General features: G+C 36.8%; 1 protein-coding gene across 2 annotated transcripts in view; it reads right to left on the bottom strand.

Moving 5' to 3' along the window:
- The window catches only part of ELP3 (elongator acetyltransferase complex subunit 3), an 87,411-nt gene that overhangs the window by 4,352 nt on the left and 60,841 nt on the right, over nt 1-22,218 (bottom strand). For both annotated transcript variants that reach the window (XM_044663462.1, XM_044663463.1), the window contains exons 10-14: nt 20,043-20,236; nt 15,389-15,479; nt 11,872-11,937; nt 1,731-1,958; nt 904-985 (exon numbers count right to left, since the gene is read on the bottom strand). In XM_044663462.1, coding sequence (XP_044519397.1) covers nt 904-985; nt 1,731-1,958; nt 11,872-11,937; nt 15,389-15,479; nt 20,043-20,236 — 661 coding nt within the window. The remainder of the gene's footprint in view (nt 1-903; nt 986-1,730; nt 1,959-11,871; nt 11,938-15,388; nt 15,480-20,042; nt 20,237-22,218) is intronic.

Genomic DNA, 22,218 nt, shown 5'->3' with positions numbered 1-22,218 from the left:
GACCTCCGGGAACTGATGCAGAGCGAAAGGAGCAGAGCCAGAAGAACTCTATACACAGAGACTGATATACTGTGGTAAAATTGAATGCAATGGACCTCTGTACCAGCAGCAATACAACGACCCAGGACAATTCTGAGGGATTTATGGTAAAGACGCTACCCACATTCAGAGGAAGGACTGCAGAAGAGGAAACATATAAGAAAAACAACTGCTTGAACGCATGGGTCAGGGTGGACATGACTGAGGGTGTAGACTCGAAACTACCACACCAATGCAACTACCAACAATTTGGAAATTGGTCTTGTTCAAGGACACATGACAAAACTAGTGGAAATGCGCATCGGCCAAGGGTGGGAGGGGGCGCGGGGGGGGTTGAAGGGGAAAGGGGAGCATGAATCATGTAACCATGTTAAAAATGAATATTAATAAATGTTAAAAAAAAAAATAAATAAATAAAAAAAAGTCTGCAGATCAGAAAAAAAAAAAAAAAAAAAAAAAAAAGCATACATTTCCCTTATGTGCCTAATATTAAATGACTTCTTCTCAGGTGGTGTACCTGGGGCACAACAGAGAGACGCTTTGATGAGGGTGAACTGTGTGGTAGTGGTGAAGGCAGAAACAGAATCCAATGTCTCAACATGGACCTTATTCCCACTCTCTCCAACAATAGAGGGGTTCTGAAAGCCCTATCTAGTCAACTCTCCACAGGATTTCTTCCCTTAGTTTCAGTCATGTGTTCTTTAACTATTCAGCTCTTCCTGATTTCATATACAAATAACAAAATGAGACTAAAGTAGATAAGAGATTTCCTCGCCCCTTTCCCCCAAATTATGGCACTAACCTATAATGCTTGGCATTTGCCAGTCATCTTTATTTTATTTTATTTTTTTACAGAAATGTTACCTGAAATGACAGCAATTTTCTGAGCTCCATGTTCTTGTTTAGCTATCCTTTCTGCCTCTTCCATGAGTAACATACCAAATCCCTAGGGGAGGGACAAAAGAAAGAAAAGAAAAGAACATTCACAATTAGGAAGGGTGTAATTCAGAGACTAGTTTAGAGACTGCTTTAGTCTGTTGAAACAAGAGTCATAAAAGCCTTCTTTAAAAAGCAAGGAAGGAATAATCATTCAACTATTTGAGAAGAGTTCTATAGCTGACTGGTAACAAAGGCATTAATTTTTATAGTGAGAGTACCATTAAAAGGCCCTTCTCAGTTGATGGGAGCTAATCATTGTGAGAAGGAAATTTCCTCTCAACATCTGTTCCTCTTTTAGGGAGGTGCAGGAAGGAAGATATAGGCTGAAAAGCCCTAATTCACTCAACTTGTGGACAGTGGAAGCCTGGGGTTATCTTTTCATAATCTTTTTAGAACATTTGCAATTCCTAACAGTTATAAGAAATGAGGCAATATTCTTCAGCTACCAACTTTTGTGGATATCATACAACTGCCAACAGCAGGTTTTTACAACCATTAGCTCCTAAAGCATTTTCTTTTTGGTTCCTACAATATATTAGCTTGCCTAAAACTCAGGGAAACAAAAAAACTGTTTCAATTAAAGGGGAAAAAAATCTCAGAACAATTAAATAAATGTGCAATTCTGTTACTTTCCCGCTCCCTTTTTAATTTCCCCACTTTTCTCTCTCCCTCTTTCTACCTTCCACCTTTGCTTCCTCATTTTGGGCACTTTTCTTAATCAGAGAACAAATGGGAAAAGGTTAAGGAGATACCTGATGCTGAAATTTTGTAGGGTCACGACTGCTCACAGGAACCACGCTCCCATATACATGTAGTTCTCGGACTATGGAAACACCTCCTTTTAACTCAGGTCGAAATGATTCCTCTGAGCACTTCCGCAAACGTAGAAGGCCAATCAAAATGTCCTGCTCAGGGTCCTCATATGACAGAAAGGTCTCCCAGCCACCATTTGCTACATAATCTCTCCTAACTAATTCAACCTGTTTAAAGAAAAAAAAGAACTAATTATTTTTTGAAAAAAAATTTTAAATCTACATTAACTTGTGTAGTCTAATTTTCATAGAAAACTCCCAATTATTATTATTTTTAACATGTTTATCCTTGAAGTGGAATTCAGTCCAGAAGACTATGTAGAAGCTTGGAGTGGCCATGTATGCCCAAGGGCCTTGTACTGTGATTTATTGTATGATAATGAAAAGTCTTCAAATTGTCTATAAAGCTGGAGAACTGATCACTAAGGCAACAGCAGCTAAGGCAGGACTGAATAGATTTGTAACTCATTCCTTTATTACTCTTTCTTTTTGGCTGGTTGATTCCCAGTTGGATAGGGAAAGAGAGCTGCCCTCTTCCACCTGGACATGGTGGCTAGGAGCATGTGGCCATCTATGTTCTTTGCTAATCTTAAGTGAACAAGTATTCTGAGATTCTTGTGAGTTCAGGAAATCGAGAGATGCTGTCAGAGGCCTCCTTGGCTAATATTAGGCTGAATGGCAGAAGTATCAGTAATCATTAAAGCAATGACTACTAGTGCTCAGCGGGGGAACTGGCCATAGAGTGAGTACTTAAATACTCCAATGAAGATGTTATTGTTGAGTTGTTTCAGTTGTGTTTAACTCTTCATGACACCATTTGAGTTTGTTTTTTGACAAAGATACATGGCAAAGTTTTACCATTAGCTTTTCCAGCTCATTTTGCAAATGAGGAAAATGAGGCAATCAGGACTAAGTGTCTTGCCCAATGTCACATAGCTAGTGTATGAATCCATATTTGAATTCATAAAGATGAGTCTTCTTGACCCCAGGTCCAGCACTCTATCCACTGCCCCATTTGGCTGCTCTCTCTCTAATGATGGACATCTGCCTCTGATTGAAGTTCTGACTAATGTTAGACACACACACATACGCATATCTTTCAGCATAAGCTCTACGCAAAAATTTGTACTAGTGTAAGGATGTTTTTTTGAGTCACTGGCTTTCCTTATGCATAGTAGTACTACTCTCTTCCTCCAATAACTTTCAGGTACCCAAATACCAGTCATTTATGCCTTCATATTCATTGTGGAATGAAATTGTGCCCTCTGTAAACTATATTTCAGGCAATGATTAGCAGAAAGGGGAGTCATTTTGAAGAACAGGGTTATATGTCAACCTAATGTTAGTTAACGTAACCAATGGTAGAAATTATTAGAAGATGAGCCTAACAAAAGTGATAAAGTATACATAAGCTTTATGTACTTAATACTGAATAAGTATTATTCAGGGTCTAGGTGAGGACAAAATCTGTTCAATTAACAAACCATCTAGTTAAGAGTAGAAATGTCAATATAAGGACCATTAGTTTGTTGATCACTGACAAAGCTGAACTCTAACAGTGATAGATATGCAGACACACCCATATATGCAAACATACTTATACACAAGGCAAAAAGTCAAAGGCAGAAGCGATTAGGCATTTAGTCAAAGCCATAACCATAGAAGAATATCTCTTGCAATGTAGCAGTCATGACTTGTATGCCTCCATTCTTATTCTGTTTCCCTGAAACCAAGCCTAAATCAATTGCTTTGAGACTTCTAATCATTGCTCTTAGTTATTGTTGTTTGTCCTTCATTTTCAAAAAGACCAATGACATCATGGGGTGAGGTCCTGACTTGCATCCAAAGGCAAGACAAAAGTCAGGGTGACTAGCAATGGCCCAGAATGCAGTGTTTGAGCTCAAGCGCTCCACAGCACTTCCTTCAGCTGCTCTTCATGGCCACTGGAACAGATTGTTCTCACCTGCCCATTCTTGGGGTGGGGGTGGGGGGAGTTTTCACAAGCCATGGGTAGACAATCCCTAATTTATTGATTAGTTCTGGGCCTGTTAGTTACTCTCAAACTGGTTTAGGGCATCTAATGAGGCTTTATTGGGTTGTGGCTACTACTCCTGCTTCAGCTTTCTGGAGTCATAGGTGAGAGCTGAGTGAAGATGGACACCAAAGGAGGCTGAGCAGCTCTGAAAAGGGCTCAGCAAGCCCTCAGAGTTGCTAGTCCTCCTGGATCACCCCACATACCCCAACTGCTCCTAGTGCTGCTCTTTAGGATGAAAGAGAAAAAGTCTATCCCCCTTTCCAACAAAATCACCCTTCAAATACTCAAAATTGTCATGCCTTCCTTGAGCCTTCTCTATGCAAGACTCTTAGGTTTTTTTGACCAATCTTTCCTATATGAATGTAAAGCTTTTCACTACCCTAATTCCTAAATTATACTGCCAGAATGGAACACAATGATTCTGTTGTGGCCTGACCACTCTAGAGATGCCCTATCAGGAAACTGTGCCCATGTCAGGGCAGCCCAGGATTTCATTATGTCTCTGAACACTGACTCATAGTAGCCTTGGGAAAACAGCATCCCCAGGTCTTTTTCAAACTACTTCCTAATCACACTTTCCTCATCCTGGTTTTAGAATTTTCTATTTAATTTGGGCAGTTAGATGGCACAGTGGATAAATTGCCAGACCTAGAGTCAGGAAGACTTGGGTTCAAATCTGGCATCAGACTCTAGCTGTGTGACCCTGGACAAGTCACTTAACCCTGTTTGCCTCAGTTTCCTCATCTATAAAATAAATTGAAAAATGAAATGGCAAACCATTTCAGCATCTTTGCCAAGAAAACCTAAATGGGATGGGAAAGAGCTGTGCAGTACTGAACAACAATGACAATTACCTATCATGTTATGATTTAGCTCACATGGCTCTCCCAAATTTTTTTTTTTTTTACAATGGAAGCATTAAAGACTATGCCAAATGCTTTGCTAAAATCCAGGTATGCCTTCTAGTATCCTTTTTAACAAAGAGAATGAGGTTAGTCTGAAATGACCTGTTCTTAGTGAAGCCATGCTAGCAGTTACTGACCAGTATTTTTTTTTTGTAAATGTTCAAGTAAACCATGTGCACACGTGTGTGCATGTGTGTGTGTGTGTTCTAGGGGAATAAAGATGATTTTATCAATGTAAGGAAACTTTTACCAATCCAATTCTGCAAACCTATAGGCTTGAAAGGGAAGCTGGGGGCACTGAGGCTAAATAGTTCACCTAGGATCACAGAGTTAAATGTATGGAAGGGAGGGTGTAAATCTCTTTCTTCTTGACTCCTAGCTTGGACTTCTATCCCTGATGTCATCAGGCTTCATCCTTTGAATAATGCCTTCTAGATTTTTTTAGGAATTCAAGTCATGCTGCTTATAGTTGGAAAACCGCTCTCTTCAAGTTTAAGTGACACAAATGGCACAAAATCCCTGGAATACCCTCAAAGGGGCATATCTAATCATGCTGGGGCATCAAGGCCTTTTTAGAGGGCAAGTTTCTTGCTTACCCAAAGTGAACAGAAGGCTGTGTAAATAAGTAGCCACATAATCTACTTACAGTTTTTTCTTTTGGTTCTTTATACTTTTCAAATCTCATCAGCTCCCAAGGACCCAACTATCATACTGATGATGATGATTCTCAGATCTATTAGTCTGGCCCTGGCTCTATCTTCTTTCTTGATCTCTAATCTTTCATCACCAACTGCCTATTGGGTATCTCAAATTGAATGTCTCCACAGATATTTTAAATTCAACATGTCCAAAACTGAACTAATTTTATTTCCCACCTCACACCCCAAAATGCCCTTCTGCCTAACTTCCCTATCAAGTACCACCCTCCTGCTAGTCATTCAGGCTCACAACTTAGGTGTCATCCTCAACTCCTTTCTCTGAACCCCCATATCCAATCCATTGCCAAGTCCCTTCTTTTCTATCTTTGCAACATCTCTCACATTTATCCCCTTCTCTCCTCTGACCCTGCCACCACCCTGAAGCAGACCCTTATCTCCCTCATGCCTAGACTATTGTAACAGACTGCTAGTGGGTCTGCTTGCTCTACATCTCTCCCCATTTCAGTTCATTCTCCTCTACTGTCAAACTGATCTTGCTAAAGAGTAGCTCTGACTGTGTCACTTTTCCTTTTCAATAAACTCCTGTGGTTTTCTTATTACCTCCAGGATCAAATATAAAATCCTCTGTTTGGCTTTCAAAGCCCTTTTTAACAGCCTATTTCTACCTTTTCCATCTTCTTACTCCTTTCCATATACTGTACAATCCAGTAACAAAGATCTCCTTGTTATTCCTCATAAAAGAGACATCATCTCCCGAATATAGGCATTTTCAGTGGCTGTCCCACATGACTAGAATTCTCTTTCTCCTCATTTCTGCCTCCTGGCTTCCTTAAAACCTCAATTTCTGCAAGAAGACTTTCTCAGTCTTCCTTAATCTTAATGTCTTCCTTCTGAGATTATTTACAATTTATCCTGAATCTACCTTTTTTTGTACATAGCTGCTGGCATGTTGTCTTCCCTGTACATATGGTTTGTTGTCTTCCTCATTAGACTGTAAGCTCCTTGAGAGCAGGGACTGTTTTTTGCCTTTCTTTTTTCCTTGGTATATAGTTGGTGCTAAATAAATGCCTGTTGACCTGACTTCTTGAAAACATGGGCATTAGTCAAAACACTTTTACAAGGAAATCTATTTCCACAGAAGCAATATATTGTAAATGGGAGACTGAATAAGTGACAAATATAGTGAAGGTATTAAAAATTTATGGGGAAAGGTTTGATTAAAGAAGCTATTAAGAAAAGATGTTGGTGGTGGAATTATTATGTGGGACATGGTAGTATACTATTATAACATCAAAATTAATAAGAAAAGAGCTTTATGTATAGTTTGACCTTTGCTGGCTTTAAGGGGAAAAAGGAATAAATATCTAAAAAAATATGTTTAAAGAAAATATGTTCCTAGAACCAGTAGGATCAGCTATCTGCTGTTTTTAGTCAGATCACTGATTAGTTAGAACAAAGATCAAAAATCATTATCAAATCTCAAAGTATAATGAAGAAGAGACAGCTTTATCAGTTTCAACCTAATAGCTTAAATAGCAAACTAATTATTAGTAACTCTGAAAATTGGTAAATAAGTAAAAGTGTAAAAACGTTAACTTAATAATCATGTTTCCTAGAAAAGTTTAACCAAGGTAAAACCAAAATAAGGAGAACAAAACAGCCAAGAAATTGTCTCAGTAAGGAGAGACATGGAAGCCAAGGGCTACCCAAGTTAAAGGAAAGCCATTTGCAAAACATTATGTAGGAGAATGAAGATTATAAACATTAAAACCTCAGAAAATAGAAAAAATTCACCAGTTCTTTCATTTCTCAAATGATAATGTTTACTTATCTATCTACATGTTGTATTCTCCCAGTAGTCTGAAGGCTCATTGAGGGATGAGGCTGTTTCACCTTTTTCTGCCTTGCACCCAAGTAGGCACAATGCTTTCTTCGACTGAAGTGAATTATCCAGATGCCGGTGTGCTGATTGCATCCCACCTTCAGACATTAGAAGTCTCTGTAATAAGATCTCAAATAGAGGTGGCCAACATTCTCTCCATCAATGGGGATCAGTCTGACGAGGAGGCCTCTTAACCACTTCCTCTCATAATTTTCATTATAAGGAAGGGTTTACTCAATATGGATGCCAAAGGGAGACCAGTGGAGCACACAGACAGTCTCTCAGCAATGTCTCACTCTTGCCACCTGACCAGTCTTTCCCTTTTGAGAGACACCTCTGACAGTGATAGCACCTAACAATGGACACAATGAATAGTTTTAGGCTCAAACCTGGCACTCTTTCTCTCTATAATGACAGGGGAGGCCCATTTCATTATCTTTTCTTTTGGAACTTCACTGTTTTTCTTAATCAATTAGTCAGATTTCAACTTCCTTTTAGGATCTTTTCTACTGTTGTAGTCATGTGTTTTTTTTATTGGTTCTGTTTATTTTACTGTCAGTTCATACACAATTTTCCAGTGTTTCTCTTAATTCCTCATGATCATCTTTTCTTACTATATATCCCCACATTTATATATGATATGGACGTTTTCCAGTTATTTATTTATCAATAGGCACTTTGTTTCCAATTCTTTGCAACCCTTAAGAGTGCTATCATGACTATTTTAATATACACTGGATCTCTGACCTTCTTGGGAGGATATTCCCAGTAATGAAACAAATCAGAGGAAATGGAAAAGGCAATGACTTTTGTGTAACTCAAAATTATTCAGAATGACTAGACCATTGCATAGCTCCATTATCAGTGAATTGGTGTGCTTGTCTTCCAATAGACCATATGACAGATCCCAATTTTTGCCACATTTTCCAATTTGTATGGCATGAGGTTAAACCTCAGGTCTGTTTTAATTTGTATTACCATGTTTTCTTATAGTTATTAAAAGTTTCCAAATGATCTTACTTGCTTATCCATGTATTTGATGAGCATTCTCAATGATCCTAAGTTGTTCTTTGCTTTAAAAGCTCTTAATTGTAATATCAATTTCCTCTTGATTATACTTTGTAAGATCCATGCCTAGAAAAGGAAATAAGCTACCCATGTAGAATTATTATTGCACTGGGAACCATGTGATATTAAAGAACTAGGGTTACAAGTGTTGGGTAGATCTTTTGTATAGGTTATATGGAGAAACATCAACAAAACTCACACCATATTGCAAAGATATAGCTGAGCTATGATAAGTATTGATAGAGGGAGTGCAATATTCACATTAACAAGATCTGTAATCCATCAAAGTGTTTAAATTAGGGTCATCACAACTGAGATCTTGGGATAGACAATTATCAAGTCTATTGAGTAAATAAAACCACATGCTAAAATCATAATAACTTAAATTTTGACATGCCAGAAATAAAGGTGGCATATACTGTCAGACATGGTTGCTATATTGGTTGTTTTCTTTGTTAAAGGGTAAGCTTATAGGGTGAGGTGTACATCTGAAAATGACTTAGGTAAAAATAAAAGGTATACATTTTTAAAAGTACTATTTATTATTTCAAGATACAGTTCTTGAACAGAGCCAAGAGAACATCATAGACTGCTACAGATTTAATACTTGAAGAATAAATTGTGAATGTTACCTCTAGAGAATGAACTGAAAAATGGAAACATGAAAGACATAATTTATATAAACATTATCTGTCTCCCAGATGATGCCTTCTATGATGTGGGAAGGGGAGGGACAGATCGAAACACTTATAAATAAATTCTAATAATAAAATTATTTTTAAAAAAAGAGATAGCTCTTTTTAGTTTTCTAGGTTGCTATAAGTAAGAAATTCATATGGAATAGCAATAATTTAACTAGATATTGAAGAAAAGGAAGATAATGACTTAAAAGAATTTTCCTATTTTTATATAGTATTTATTTTGTCCAGCTTAAAATTTTATTTTATTTGCTCATAAGGAAAGCAGTGTACGAGTTACTGTCTGTTTTTGGGAAGGAAAAAACAAGCCAAAGTTCAAAAATAAAATGGCTATTTTTAACAAACTGAGGAAGAGTTCATTCCTGTTCTGTGTCAAGAATCAATGTGAAATTTTAGTCATTTATATTCTTACTATGTTTCCTCATTTATGAAATAACTTAGTCATTCATGAGAGGTAAATCTTACTGAAGACTGAAAAATTTTATTTAAGTATAAGGCTCTAAAAATATTAAACTGTATTAAAAAAAAACTTTTCTCATATAATAGTGTCTTAAGGACAGGAAGAACATTTTAATATGGGGAAAGTATATAAGAAATTATAGAAAAAAGACTTTTACAGACTGCACAGCCATATGAAATTAAATATTTAAGATTTATCACCTGTAAAATATTACATTTCTAGAAATATACAACTGAGATTAAAAATTTCAAATGTGCATGCCCAAAAGAATTGCTGAGGTACAAATTCCTATATTATGTAACTAATTCTTCATTTAATCAATAAGTATCTAATAATTTCCTGAAAAGTTGTCTTTGAAGTGAATTCTTAGAAGTGAAATACTTTCCTAGTAACAAAGACATTTCCCTATGAGACATTACAGCCAAAGATATAATATAAATAATTTTTAAGAACATAGTAAAAATTTAAAATCACACTTTAGTAAGCAAAAGTTTTAGGGAGGTATTCTACTGTTTTAATCTCACTGTTTATTCTGTACTGTACTGTCATAAAAAATATGTTTTTGGGGGAACAGTTCTACTCCTTGTATATCGCAGTTTAGAGAAATATAAATTATGATAGGAAGCACTTGGCAGAATTCCATAAAATATAGCTTGAAGAAAAATATAGTTCCATTATATATCTGGAAATTCTTCATGTGACAGAAATACAGTTTGGCACAACAGTTGAAAAGAAATAGCTTGAGAAGGAAGAAAGCAGAATCAAGAGAATCTAAACCCAGTGACTAAATATAAATAGTGACTGAAAAATTGTTGTGCTATGATGAATTTTAATGAAAAACCTCAGTCCTGGAGAACTAAGGAAACTTTTTCCTCCTCTCAGTAAAGAGGTAGGCTGGCATTTATGGATATGTCACACAGAATATATTCTAAGAGGCACTTGTTCTGTTTCTTGTGTTTGTATTTTTTTTTTTTTTTTGGTCACAAGAAAGGTTTCAGTGTGAAGGGTGGGATTATGGTGAAATTACTATGATGTAAAAACAAAAGGTAACAATATAAAACTACTTTTTAAAAGTGTATTTTTTTAAACCCTTACCTTCTGTCTTGGAATCAATATTGGGTATTGATTCCAAGGCAGAAGAGTGGTAAGGGGGGTAGGCAATGGGGGTTAAGTGACTTGCCTAGGATCACACAGCTAGGAAGTCTGAGGCGAAATGTGAACCCAGGACCTCCTGTCTCAATCCACTGAGCCACCTAGCCGCCCCTCTAAAAATGTATTTAAGAGATATTTGTTCTTATGATCTTTTAAAGATACTTTATGATCCTTTTAAAGTTTTTTATAATGAAAAACCTTACACTTTCCATTTGTGCTTCCATGGTGAGCTAGGGGTTGCCTTTTTATAATCACCTGCCAAGCAAAACATCATTTTCTCAAGTTAACCTTTCTGTAAACTTGGAACTCTGCTGCATGGTAGAGGATAGCTGTGCTGAAGATTGTTAAATCAAGGGAGGACAGAAGAAGAATGTCTAAATCAGCTTCATGAGCATTAACCTGCTCAGGTGTATAAGAACTACACTGGGCTTTGACCTTATATAAGGTCATAGACTTCGAATGGTGGATCTGCAATGCAAGAAGATGGCTCTAGGGGCCAGACACTAGGCTATAAGAGCCTCAGAAAAATACAAGTCTTGAGAAATGTAGCCACTTGACTCAGGATTTTCTGGCACTTTAAACTTACAAACTTTGATGATTTCATCCCCATAACCATTAAAGAATCTCTATAATTTCAATTGCACTATTAGCTACAACCCTAAGTAGAAGCTGAAAAACCTTCAGTCCCTTTCAGGCAAATGCTCTGATAACAATCAACTTTCTGATTCTGCTTGTATCTCCTAGCTCCTTCCTCATGGATCTTTGGGAGAAATGATTCTGGTGGTTAGATCCAATTCTCTACAAAACTCTTTTATTGTTGTTGTTGTTGTTGAATCGTTCAGTCATGGCTGACTCTGCGACCTTATTCAGGGTTTTCTTAGTAAAGATAATATAGTGATATGTCATTTCCTTCTCCAGCCCATTTTACCGATGAGGAAACAGGCAAACAGGGTTAAGTCATTTGCCCAGGGTCACAAAGCTAATAAGTATTATCAATCAGATTTGAACTCAGGAAGATGAGTTTCCCTGACTTCAAGACTGGCACTCTGTCCACTGATCCACCTAGCTGTTTCCTAATTTCTAATCTTAAATGAACCTTGGTTCTGCTGTCCTTATTCTTAGCTCACCACTTATCAGTCAGCCAGATCTATTGCCATAAGCCTGGTACTGACAATTATCTTGTGAAAAGGAAAAAACCTCTTTGTAATTTCAAGAAACTAACCTGGTATGGCCTCACTTTGTGATGAATTTCCTGGATTCCAACCTCTCTGGTTCTCACATCACGACACTGTTTAAAAAAAAAAAAGGATTTGAAGAAAAATACATAATAAATGACTGGGCCCAGCACTTAGATAAACATTACCACTAACCCTTAAGGTTCCAAATTAAGTTAGAATGACACAATTCACTCAGAGAAATCCAATAAATCAACTTCAAAATGAAACATTCACCAAGTCATGCTTAATACATATTTTGGCGGTGGAGAATATGACAAATATATGTGAAGTATAATTTTGCTGTGTTCCTGAAGTAGCTATAGAATTAGAAAGAGAGCAATGTGTAAGGCAAGCCTTAAGAACATTATTATTAAAATTAGAGAACAGTTTTAGCCAGGAGAAAGAATATAAAAATTCAGAGTTTTTAATAGAAAGACTTTGTTGGGAGAGGAATAGGAGAGTTGCCATCAAATATCTCAGTTGCCATTGGGAAGAGAAGTTTGGTCCATATATAGAGGGCAGATTTTGGTGGAAATTATATGGAAGCAACCTTCTATTCACTGTAAGAAATAATAATTGTAAGTTTAAAAAATAGAACTGACAAGTCTTAGGAAATAATGAGCTTATCACTGGAAGTATTCAAGCAGGTTTGAGTGACTATCTTTCAGGGAAACTATAGAATGAATTCATCTATAAGATAGGAGGTTGGATTAGGATGCCTTGTGAGACCCTTTCAAATGCTAAGCCTCTATAATTCCATGGAAGAGGAATACAGAAATTTAAAAACAAAATCAAAAATTTCCACATTATTATTAAAATCTCCAAGTCACAAATATTTGGAAAGTTTCTATTTTGGATGTTAGAAAACCAGTGAAGGAAGGTAAATATAATTTGCTTTTAATTTTCATATTGACATGATTAATTTCTGAGAAACTTGGGAAGACTTGATATAAATTTTTCAGAATGAAATGAGTAGAACCACGGGAATAACTAATGGCAATACCATAAAGAAAAACAACTTGGAAGGATTTGAGAATTCTATTAATGCAATAATTGGCTACCTTTCCAGGGAACCTATGATGAAGTATGCTACCCACCTCTGAAAGGAAAGATGTTACGACTCAAGATAAAGAACAAGATATTTATTCTCATACATGGTAAATAAAAGATTTGTTTTTCCTTAATTACAAATATCTGTTGCATATATTTTGTTTTTCAATTGGGAGCAGAAGGTGGGATTAGAAGGTAGAAGATAGCTAAAAGCAAAGAAAAATGACATTAGAACATTTTAAAAACTATTTGGAAGAGAACAACAAGAAGGCCAGAGGGATTCACAGACAAGTGTAACTGCTTTGAAAATTGTAAGATACATTATATATTTTAAAAGAAAATCAAATTGCATATAGACATTTGCAGCTTCAGGTATAATCCTTTTTCTGATCCATTATGTATATGAAAAGATTACTTTTATTTGATGCTTAATTTGAAAATAAATTTATAATGGCAATGTATTAAAAAATAATATCTAGGGGCAGCTGGGTAGCTCAGTGGAGTGAGAGTCAGGCCTGGAGACAGGAGGTCCTAGGTTCAAACCCGGCCTCAGCCACTTCCCAGCTGTGTGACCCTGGGCAAGTCACTTGACCCCCATTGCCCACCCTTACCAATCTTCCACCTATGAGACAATACACCGAAGTACAAGGGTTTAAAAAAAAATAATATCTACCAACAAATAGAACATAGTTCATTGGTTGCTTTTTAAATGAACCTTGAAGCGGCAAAGCTTCCCTAAGATGCTAGATAGAAACATAAAAATTTTACTGTTGTGTAAACCTTTCAGTTTCTCAGCCTACTTACTTTCTTTCTCAAAAGCTATAGTTATACCCTTGATCTTGCTATATCACCCACAAATGTACTACCTCTATGTTCAAGAATTCTGAAATCCCCTTCTCCAACTATACTCAATTGGTTTTTCATCTCTCCTTTTGCCTTCCCTCGCAAAACTCTACTGATTGCTTTCCTGTCTCTTGACCCTTCAATTCTCTCTCTGGCGATCTCCCCTGCACTAGCTCCTTTTTCTCCTCTTCTGGTCCTGACCCCTTGCTGTACTAATTCAATACACTTTTCTTTCTTGAATCCCTAGTGCCCTTTATCACATTACTGATTAAAGCCCAGCCAAACTTTGGCCCTAAATAATTCCCAGCATTTGTAATCTTCACTCCTACTGAAAAAAGTAGAGAAAAAAAATCACATGAACATTCTGACTAGGTCCACTGGAAATTTATGTTGTACAACTTCAATATGGTTCTCACTGAGACTAGGTAATCTTACTACATTTCCCTTATTAATTCTCCCAGTTTCCTCACTGGTTCTTTCAAACTTTTTCATCCCTCTTCAAATCTGCTATGACTCTGACTCTCCACTCTCTTAGCTTAGAATTTTGCCTCATATTTTACAGAAAAAAACTGAGGCCATTACCATGAGCTCCCTCTTCCCCATCTCCCATCACTCAGATTCACTCTGCCACTGTCTTTAAGTGATCCCATTCTATTCTACCTCCTCCAACAGACTGGCCCCTCTGTTATCCCCTCTCTATCACTTATTTTCAATCTCTCTCTACTGGCTCATTCCACACTACTACCTACAAACATGCTATCATAAATGTATATGTGCATCACTGCTTGTCTGTAACTCATAGTAATAGTTAGCATTTATATAGTGTGTTAAGGTATGCAAAATGCTGTATATGTTATCTCCCTGGAACCTTACAAAAGCCCCGTAAGGTAGGTGTCATTATTATATTCATTTTACAGATGAAGAAACTGAGATAAACAGAGATTAAATGACTTGCCCATGGTTACATAGCTAGTAAGTGTCTGAGGCTAGATTGGAACTCAGATCTTCCTGATTCTAGGTCCAATATCCACTGTGCCACCTATCTGTAGTAGATAGACTAAACAATAGTCAAAAGTAGTTGGTTGAATTCCAAAAATGTTCTTATAGCTGATATATGAATATTAATAGGGCTATATAAGCATGAGAGAAGACATATTTTCTCCCTGTGATTTTGCTAATTATAGTGTGTGTGAATAGGGGTAGGAAATAGCAAAAACTAACTTCAATTGCTCGTTAACTGCTTTATGTACTTTATTTTTATATCCTCAACTGCTCCATACATTCTTTGAGGGGATCTCTTGTTTATTTTTAATATTTTAAAAAGAGATTACTACAGTACTGGGCACTTAATTGGTACTTAAAAGCACATGCTTACTAAAGGGGATATAGAAGACATAAAAGCAAAAAAATCTAAATATTCTGGTCCATGAAGATGGCAGGGGCATGAGATAGTGCACCCTGAATAACCACTAGTCACAATACTAATTTGCTGAGAATAGATGAATTAAACAATGGAAATGCCTAATAAGTTTGTTGGCCATCACTGGTAATATACCACCTAGTGGAAAGCTTCTTTGATATATCCAATTACTCTAATCTTAACGATAAGGTCCTGATTTTTTTTTTTACCTGTATCCCAAGGTCTTTCATTCTTGCAAATGCCAGCTCTCTCAAATTTCCATGCTCCACCCCTGAGCTGACTAAAGGCATTGGGATATCTCTGTAGAGGAAAAAGAACATCATATATTGAGACATAAAAATAATAGTCTATATAAAAAGAGGATTTTTCCAAAGTCTAATTACACACACACACACACACACACACACACACACACACACACACACACACACACACACACGCGCGTTCGCTGTAAATGTTGATCAGGGTACAAGGTATATCACTTCTCTCATCTTTATGTCAGTTTTCTCATCTACAAAATTATAATACTCACCTACCTCCCAGGATTGGTGAAAGGTACATTTGATGAAAATTACTAGGTAGCACTATAAAATGCTATAAGAATGACTAATAAACACCTATAATTTTTTGATGATGATACAAAGTGATTTGTTCTAAGTGAAACTAGAAATAAAAATTTAAAAACACCACCTTCAGTTAAGGAAGGAAAATCCTACTTAAATAAAATGCAAGTATTGATCTTATTCTAGTCTCCAACATATTTTTAAGAGCCCAATACTTGTATGTGGAAATCTATCATAATGTTTATAGCTATTCAAAGAAAGGCACACAAAACTTCAAAAGTTCTCTCCTATTGTCAAGGTATTTTTAAACACTTGTGTAGTCAAAACAACATATACACAAAAAGAGAAGAAGAGATCCATAGATGAAAAGAAACTAGAGAAATGTATTCTGGTCTAATATGAAGTAAAATTTTCTAATAATTAGAGCTATCACTATATAAAAATGATTTTCTCACAAACTAGAGGTTTTCAAGTGGAAGTTGGATGAATGTTTGTCAGGGATGTTATTTTAAGGGGATTTTTGTTCTGATATTAGTTGAAATAGATAATCACTTCTGATGCTGAGAATTTTTATTTCAAGACATTTGCCCTACTCACCTTAATTTAACAGAGCAAAGAAAAATGAGATAAAATGTATGTGTATATATGTGTATGTAGTATATATAATATATGTAGCATATAATGGTATGTAAATATATGTACTACACACACATTGTAAAAGGGAATCCCTTATTCTCTTTTCCTAGTTGGAGCTAATACTTTAGCTAACATTAACTTAAGTACAAGCTTGAACTAGGTAGAGGAAGTAGCAAACCACTTAGTGAATTCACACCCTACTTAGTGCTAGGTATCAAGCCAGCAAGATACTTGGAGAGCTCCACCTTTTTTTCTAACTCAGTCAGAAACTTGTGAATTCTTTTAAAAGTTCACACCCTCAGAAACTGTGAACCTTCCCTTTCAATGAGAATTCACCCCTCCAGAAGGTGAGAACTGGTTCCCACAGATACTGCCCCCTGGGCAGTGCTAGACTATTTGCAAGCTGTGATTGGCCCCTGTGAAGAGAGGAGGAAACAAGAAACCACTATAAAAGGTCCTGAATTTCTGAGGTGAGAGAGTGGACTCCAAGAAGGAAGTCAGCCTCAGGAGTCACCTTGAGCTCAAGTCACTATCTTGACCTGCCTCTTAGAGGGAACTTGGGTGAGTGGATAGCTGGCTTTCCCTTCCTGTCTTCTGGAGAGAGTTTAATTCAGGTTGAAGGTTAACAAGTCCTGGCTGAGCCAAACACTGGAACAATATTTAGTTAGGTTAATGTCTTCTCTACCCTTTTGTATTCCTCTGCTTTCACTCTTTCCACCTCTTTGGTAAATAAAAGATTTATAATTTTCATATAGTTAGCCAAACCATTAATTTTAATACTTACACATAATGTATACATATAAGCATATTACTATTTTGTAACTATAAAGTACAAACATCATTGAAGTTGTTGCAATTATCTCTATCCAACAAACTTCAATGTCTGAAGATGGCACAAGAAACCCTATAAAAAAAGAAAAATCCTCACTGAGAATATTGCTTGCCCTTTGGACATCTGTTATCTATGCAACGCAAAGTCCTGGCTGTCTTTTGTTCAGAAATATGCCAACTATCTTTCTTTTGCACTTCAATTCTCTAAATGGTCTGATTTTTTCATTCTTCTCATTTACCCCTACAAATGCAAAGAAAATACAATTAGCCAATAACCTAATTTATTTACCATATTAGAACTGATAAGATGTTCCTTGTTCAAAAGTCCAGGCAATTAGTATTAAGAGTACTTCTGAAGAAAGGTCTATAAGGTTGTGGGAGAAAAATAGCCTTTTCACATAGATGATCTAAATCTAAGGTGAGACTGTAAGTGCTGTTTCCACTAATTAGCTGAGCCAAGGTTATAAAGATGGCCTAAATGAAAAGGTCTAAAATAAGATAAAATGAATCATTCTTTTTTCTAACATCAAGATAGATCAGTGTATACACGGATGATTTAAAAAAAATTTAATGAAAAAATTAACTTGTAATTTTCAGGTTTACAATTTACTAAAACAGGATGTCTGATGAGCATTCTAGAAAGGTCCCTGAAAGAACCAACAAATGGGGATCTGGAGAGACAAGAGAAACATGGGGCATAGAAATCTGTAGTTATTTCTTTGTCTACCATACTGGTCTGAGTATTAGAAAAAAACAAAACAAAAACCTCTGACACTTAATAGCTGTTAGACCTTGAATTTGCCACAACTTTGTAAGCCTTTTCTCAACTATAACACAAAGATAATACTAATTATACCCCACAGGGTGGCTAAAATTGAGATAAATGTAAATGAAGTGAACTTTGATGCACTATATAAAGGAGGGCTGCTGCTTTTTTGCAGTATTATTAAGTGACTTACTGAGGCCATGTATCAGAGGCAGGTTTTGAACCCAGATTAACTGATTCCAAGGTCAATGTCTTTTTTATTACATGAGGCGCCCCCTTCCCTATTCCTGGATATAGCCTTCTATTGGTCTCACATGTGTTCTGGTACAACATATATGAAACAGTCTTCAACAGTTTTCTTATCAGACTAGAAAATTCAATAGTTCCCCTACATTGATAAACTAAAATAGAAATGGAGGCCACTAATTGTACATAAGAATCCCTATAGCCCACATAGTCCCTTAGTTTTACAATGTAAATAAAGTTGTTACAATGTAATAATACAATGTAAACAATGTATCTAGGTTTTATTTTCAGTAATCTTATTAAATATTTTTAAATATGTTTTATTATGTTTTTATTTTGCTAAATATTTCCCAAATACATTTTGATCTGGTTTGAGCCACATGTTTTTAGGATCTCTGTCCTGTACTATTAATACTCAAGAGTGTACCATAACCTCTCACCCAGAATTCTGCTAACAGTTTTGAAGGCAGGTTTTAGAATTCAGCACCTGTTTCAAATCACATACACTGTGAAAGCAAATGATGATACCATGGATGGACCACTGCATATGGAGTCAGCAATATCTGTGTTCCAATCCAACTTCAGACACTCACTCATTGTGTGACCCTAGGCAAGTCTTTTTATCTGTCTCAGTTTCCTAAACTATAAAATAAAACTATCCAGAGCATACCTTCTAGGGTTTTGTGAAGATTGAATGAGTTAATATTTGTAAAGTGCTTAGTCCGCTTAGCACTAGAATTAAGAAGGACTGGGAAAGACCTCTGTCTAAAGATGAGATTTTACTTTCTTTCTTTTCCCCACCAAAGTTTTTTATCTGAAGTCCAATGAAGCTTCTGCCAATGGAGAGAGGAACTGAAAAGGTCGTTTTGGTCCTTCTCAACTAATCAAAACTGGTTTGAGAAAAGACTTCATTTTCCAAGTAAAGCTTCCCTTCTGTAGGGAATTTTCTGCTATGTTCTTCAGAACTCTTCTTTTCAAAGGGGCAGAGAAATTCTGATATTCTGTATTCATTTTTATTCCTTTCTATTCCCAAACTTTATTAAGTTTCCAGGGTTAAACAGCAAAATAATAGAATTTTTAAAAAATGTACTGTCGCGAACATCCATACCGTTATGCCTCTCATAATATTGAATGGTTATAATAGAATGGTAAAAATGTAAACAGACAGAACCATTCAATTTAGTTTTGGCAGGGTAAGAATTTTTTTTTCATAAATATTGCCCAAATTCTGAAATATAGTAGGAAGGAAAAATCTACTGAATTAGTATATCATTATGTATATATCTGGAACAGGAACTTCAAATTGACAATAAGTTGCTCTAAGAACTAAGAAAAATAGCAGCTGGGATGCATCTGAAAAACTGTGTAGCCTTTTCAATGATTCTAAGCTGTTTCCTGAAAGAAAAGGCCCACATTTTCAATATCAATATTTGTCTGAACATGCTATATAGCTGTTTGTTCAAAGAATCAAAACTGCTAGTGACCCAAAAGTCAATACAGGGATATATGGTGGGAACAAGGTTATAGGTGATTAAAAAATATCAAAGACAAAGGACAACAGAGCGAGAAATAAGAGACAGATAGGCCAAAGTGTTATACTGATATCTGTGAAAACCAAAAATCCTAAAGGAAATTTTCTAGCAGACTAGGTAACTCTTCTACCCAGGATTTATGGAAGGACATGAATAAGAATCACAGAAAATAAGAAGGCATGGAACAGTTCTGATCTGTACCAATGGAGGGAATACCCAAACAATGATGAAATCATAATGCCACCAAAGAATTGAAGTAAAAAATAATATGAACAGATCAACACATTACCTCTGCACTCGGTACACTCGTGTCCAGGGTGGTACAAGAGCCAATATTCGAGCTACTAATTCTACAAGGCAACTAGGAGAATAACTTTTATATCTTCCAGATTTCCAAAGCTCATAAAGACCAGTTCCACGTATCACCAGAGTAGGGTAGAGCTTCATACCATCAGGGCGGAAGGCAGGGTTCTCAAAAAACTCCTGAAGACCAAGAAAAAACAATTCTCAATTATCCACATGCAGATTTTGGATTATCTACTATAAATTTTTAATCTTAGATGAGTCTCTCTTACCTACCCAGGAGCTTCCTGGGTGGTCTTCCCTTCCACTCAGCTGACATGTGCTTACACTGATTAGAGCAGAGGATTTTTTTTTTAAAACTCTTACCTTCTATCTTGGAGCCAATACGCAGTATTGGCTCCAAGACAGAAGAGTGGTAAGAGTCAGGCAATGGGGGGGGGGGGGGGGAGGGGTCAAGTGACTTGCCCAGGATCACATAGCTAGGAAGTGTCTGAGGCCAGATTTGAACCTAGGACCTCCCACTCTAGGCCTGGCTCTCAATCCAGCTGCCCCCTAGAGGATTTTTTTAAATTAAAAAATTTTTTTCTTTGTTTTATTCCAGTGACAAATTTACACATGTTTTCCAAGGTTATATGATTCATGCTATCTCCCTCCCCCTTCCTGGAATTGACAAGAAATTCCACTATACATGTATTATTACTCACAACCTATTTCCATATTATTCTTTTTTTTTTTTTTTTTTAATCCTTAACTTCTGTGTATTGGCTCATAGGTGGAAGAGTAGTAAGGGTGGGCAATGGGGGTCAAGTGACTTGCTCAGGGTCACACAGCTGGGAAGTGTCTGGGGCCGGATTTGAACCTAGGACCTCCCGTCTCTAGGCCTGACTCTCAATCCACTAAGCTACCCAGCTGCCCCTTTATTATTCATTTTTGTAAGAGAGTAATCTTGTAAGACCAAAACCCCAAATTATATACCCAAATAAACAAGTGATAAATTATATGTTGTTTTTTCTGCATTTCTACTCCAACAATTCTTTCAATAGAGGTGGATAGCATTCCTTTGCATAAGTTTCTCAGAATTGTCCTGGACCATTGTATTGCCGTTAGTAGCAAAGTCTATTACATTTGATCATTACACATTTCAGTTACTGTGTGTAATGTTTCCCTGGTTCTGCTTTTTCACTCTGCATCAATTCATGTAGGTCTTTCCAGTTCTTAAAAAAATCAACTGGTTTAATATGCCTTATAGCACAATACTATTCCATCACCATAATATACCACAATTTGTTCAGCCATCCCCTCAATTTCCAATTTTTTGCCACCACAAAATGCACAGTTATAAATATTTTTGTACAAACAAGTCCATTCCCATTTTTAAAAAAAAATTTCTTTGGGATATAAACCTAGTAGTGGTATTGCTGGATCAAAAGGTATATATTCTTTTCAAGCCCTTTGGGCATAATTCCAAATTGCCTTCCAGAATGGTTGGATTCTCCACCAACTCCACCAGCAACACGTTAGTGTTCTAATTTTGCCATACCCCCCCCCCCGACACTTATTATTTTCCTTTACTGTTATATTGGCCAATCTGTTAGGTGTAACAGGGTTGCTTTGATTTGCATTTCTCTAATCAGGAGGGATTTGGAACATTTTTTTCATATGAAGAGGATTTGTTTTAAAAGCAATTAAGTAGGGGTTCCGGGTTAAGATGGCGGCAGAGTAAGAAGCAGCTCTTAACCTCTCCTGACCGAAACACACAAAACTCCTCAAGGGGACATAAAAACAAGTCCAGACGAACGGAGGAACCCCACAACAGGGCACAGCGTGGAAGGTACGTGGAATCGAGACATCTCCAGGCTAAAAAGGGCTCTCACTCACTCAATCGAGAGCTGAGCAACCGCCCCACCCCCACCCCCTCCACACTCACCTATAGCTCCGAACCCAGCTAAAAAGAAATAGAGCAAGTTTGGGGCACCCATCGAGTCATCGGCAGCTCCGGGACCTGTTCCTGAGAGCAGCAAGACTTAGGACCCCATTAAGTCAAGAACGCACGCGAAATCTGAGCGCGGGAGCAGAGAGTGGACGCTGGGCGCGTGCCCACTGAGCAGAGGCGTGGGTGGAGGCAAACACAACCAGGAACTAAAGCCTAAGTGGGGAACCAG

This window comes from Gracilinanus agilis, chromosome 2, assembly GCF_016433145.1.
Source record: "Gracilinanus agilis isolate LMUSP501 chromosome 2, AgileGrace, whole genome shotgun sequence".
NCBI lineage: Eukaryota > Metazoa > Chordata > Mammalia > Didelphimorphia > Didelphidae > Gracilinanus > Gracilinanus agilis.
This window is presented reverse-complemented; position numbering and strand designations above follow the sequence as displayed.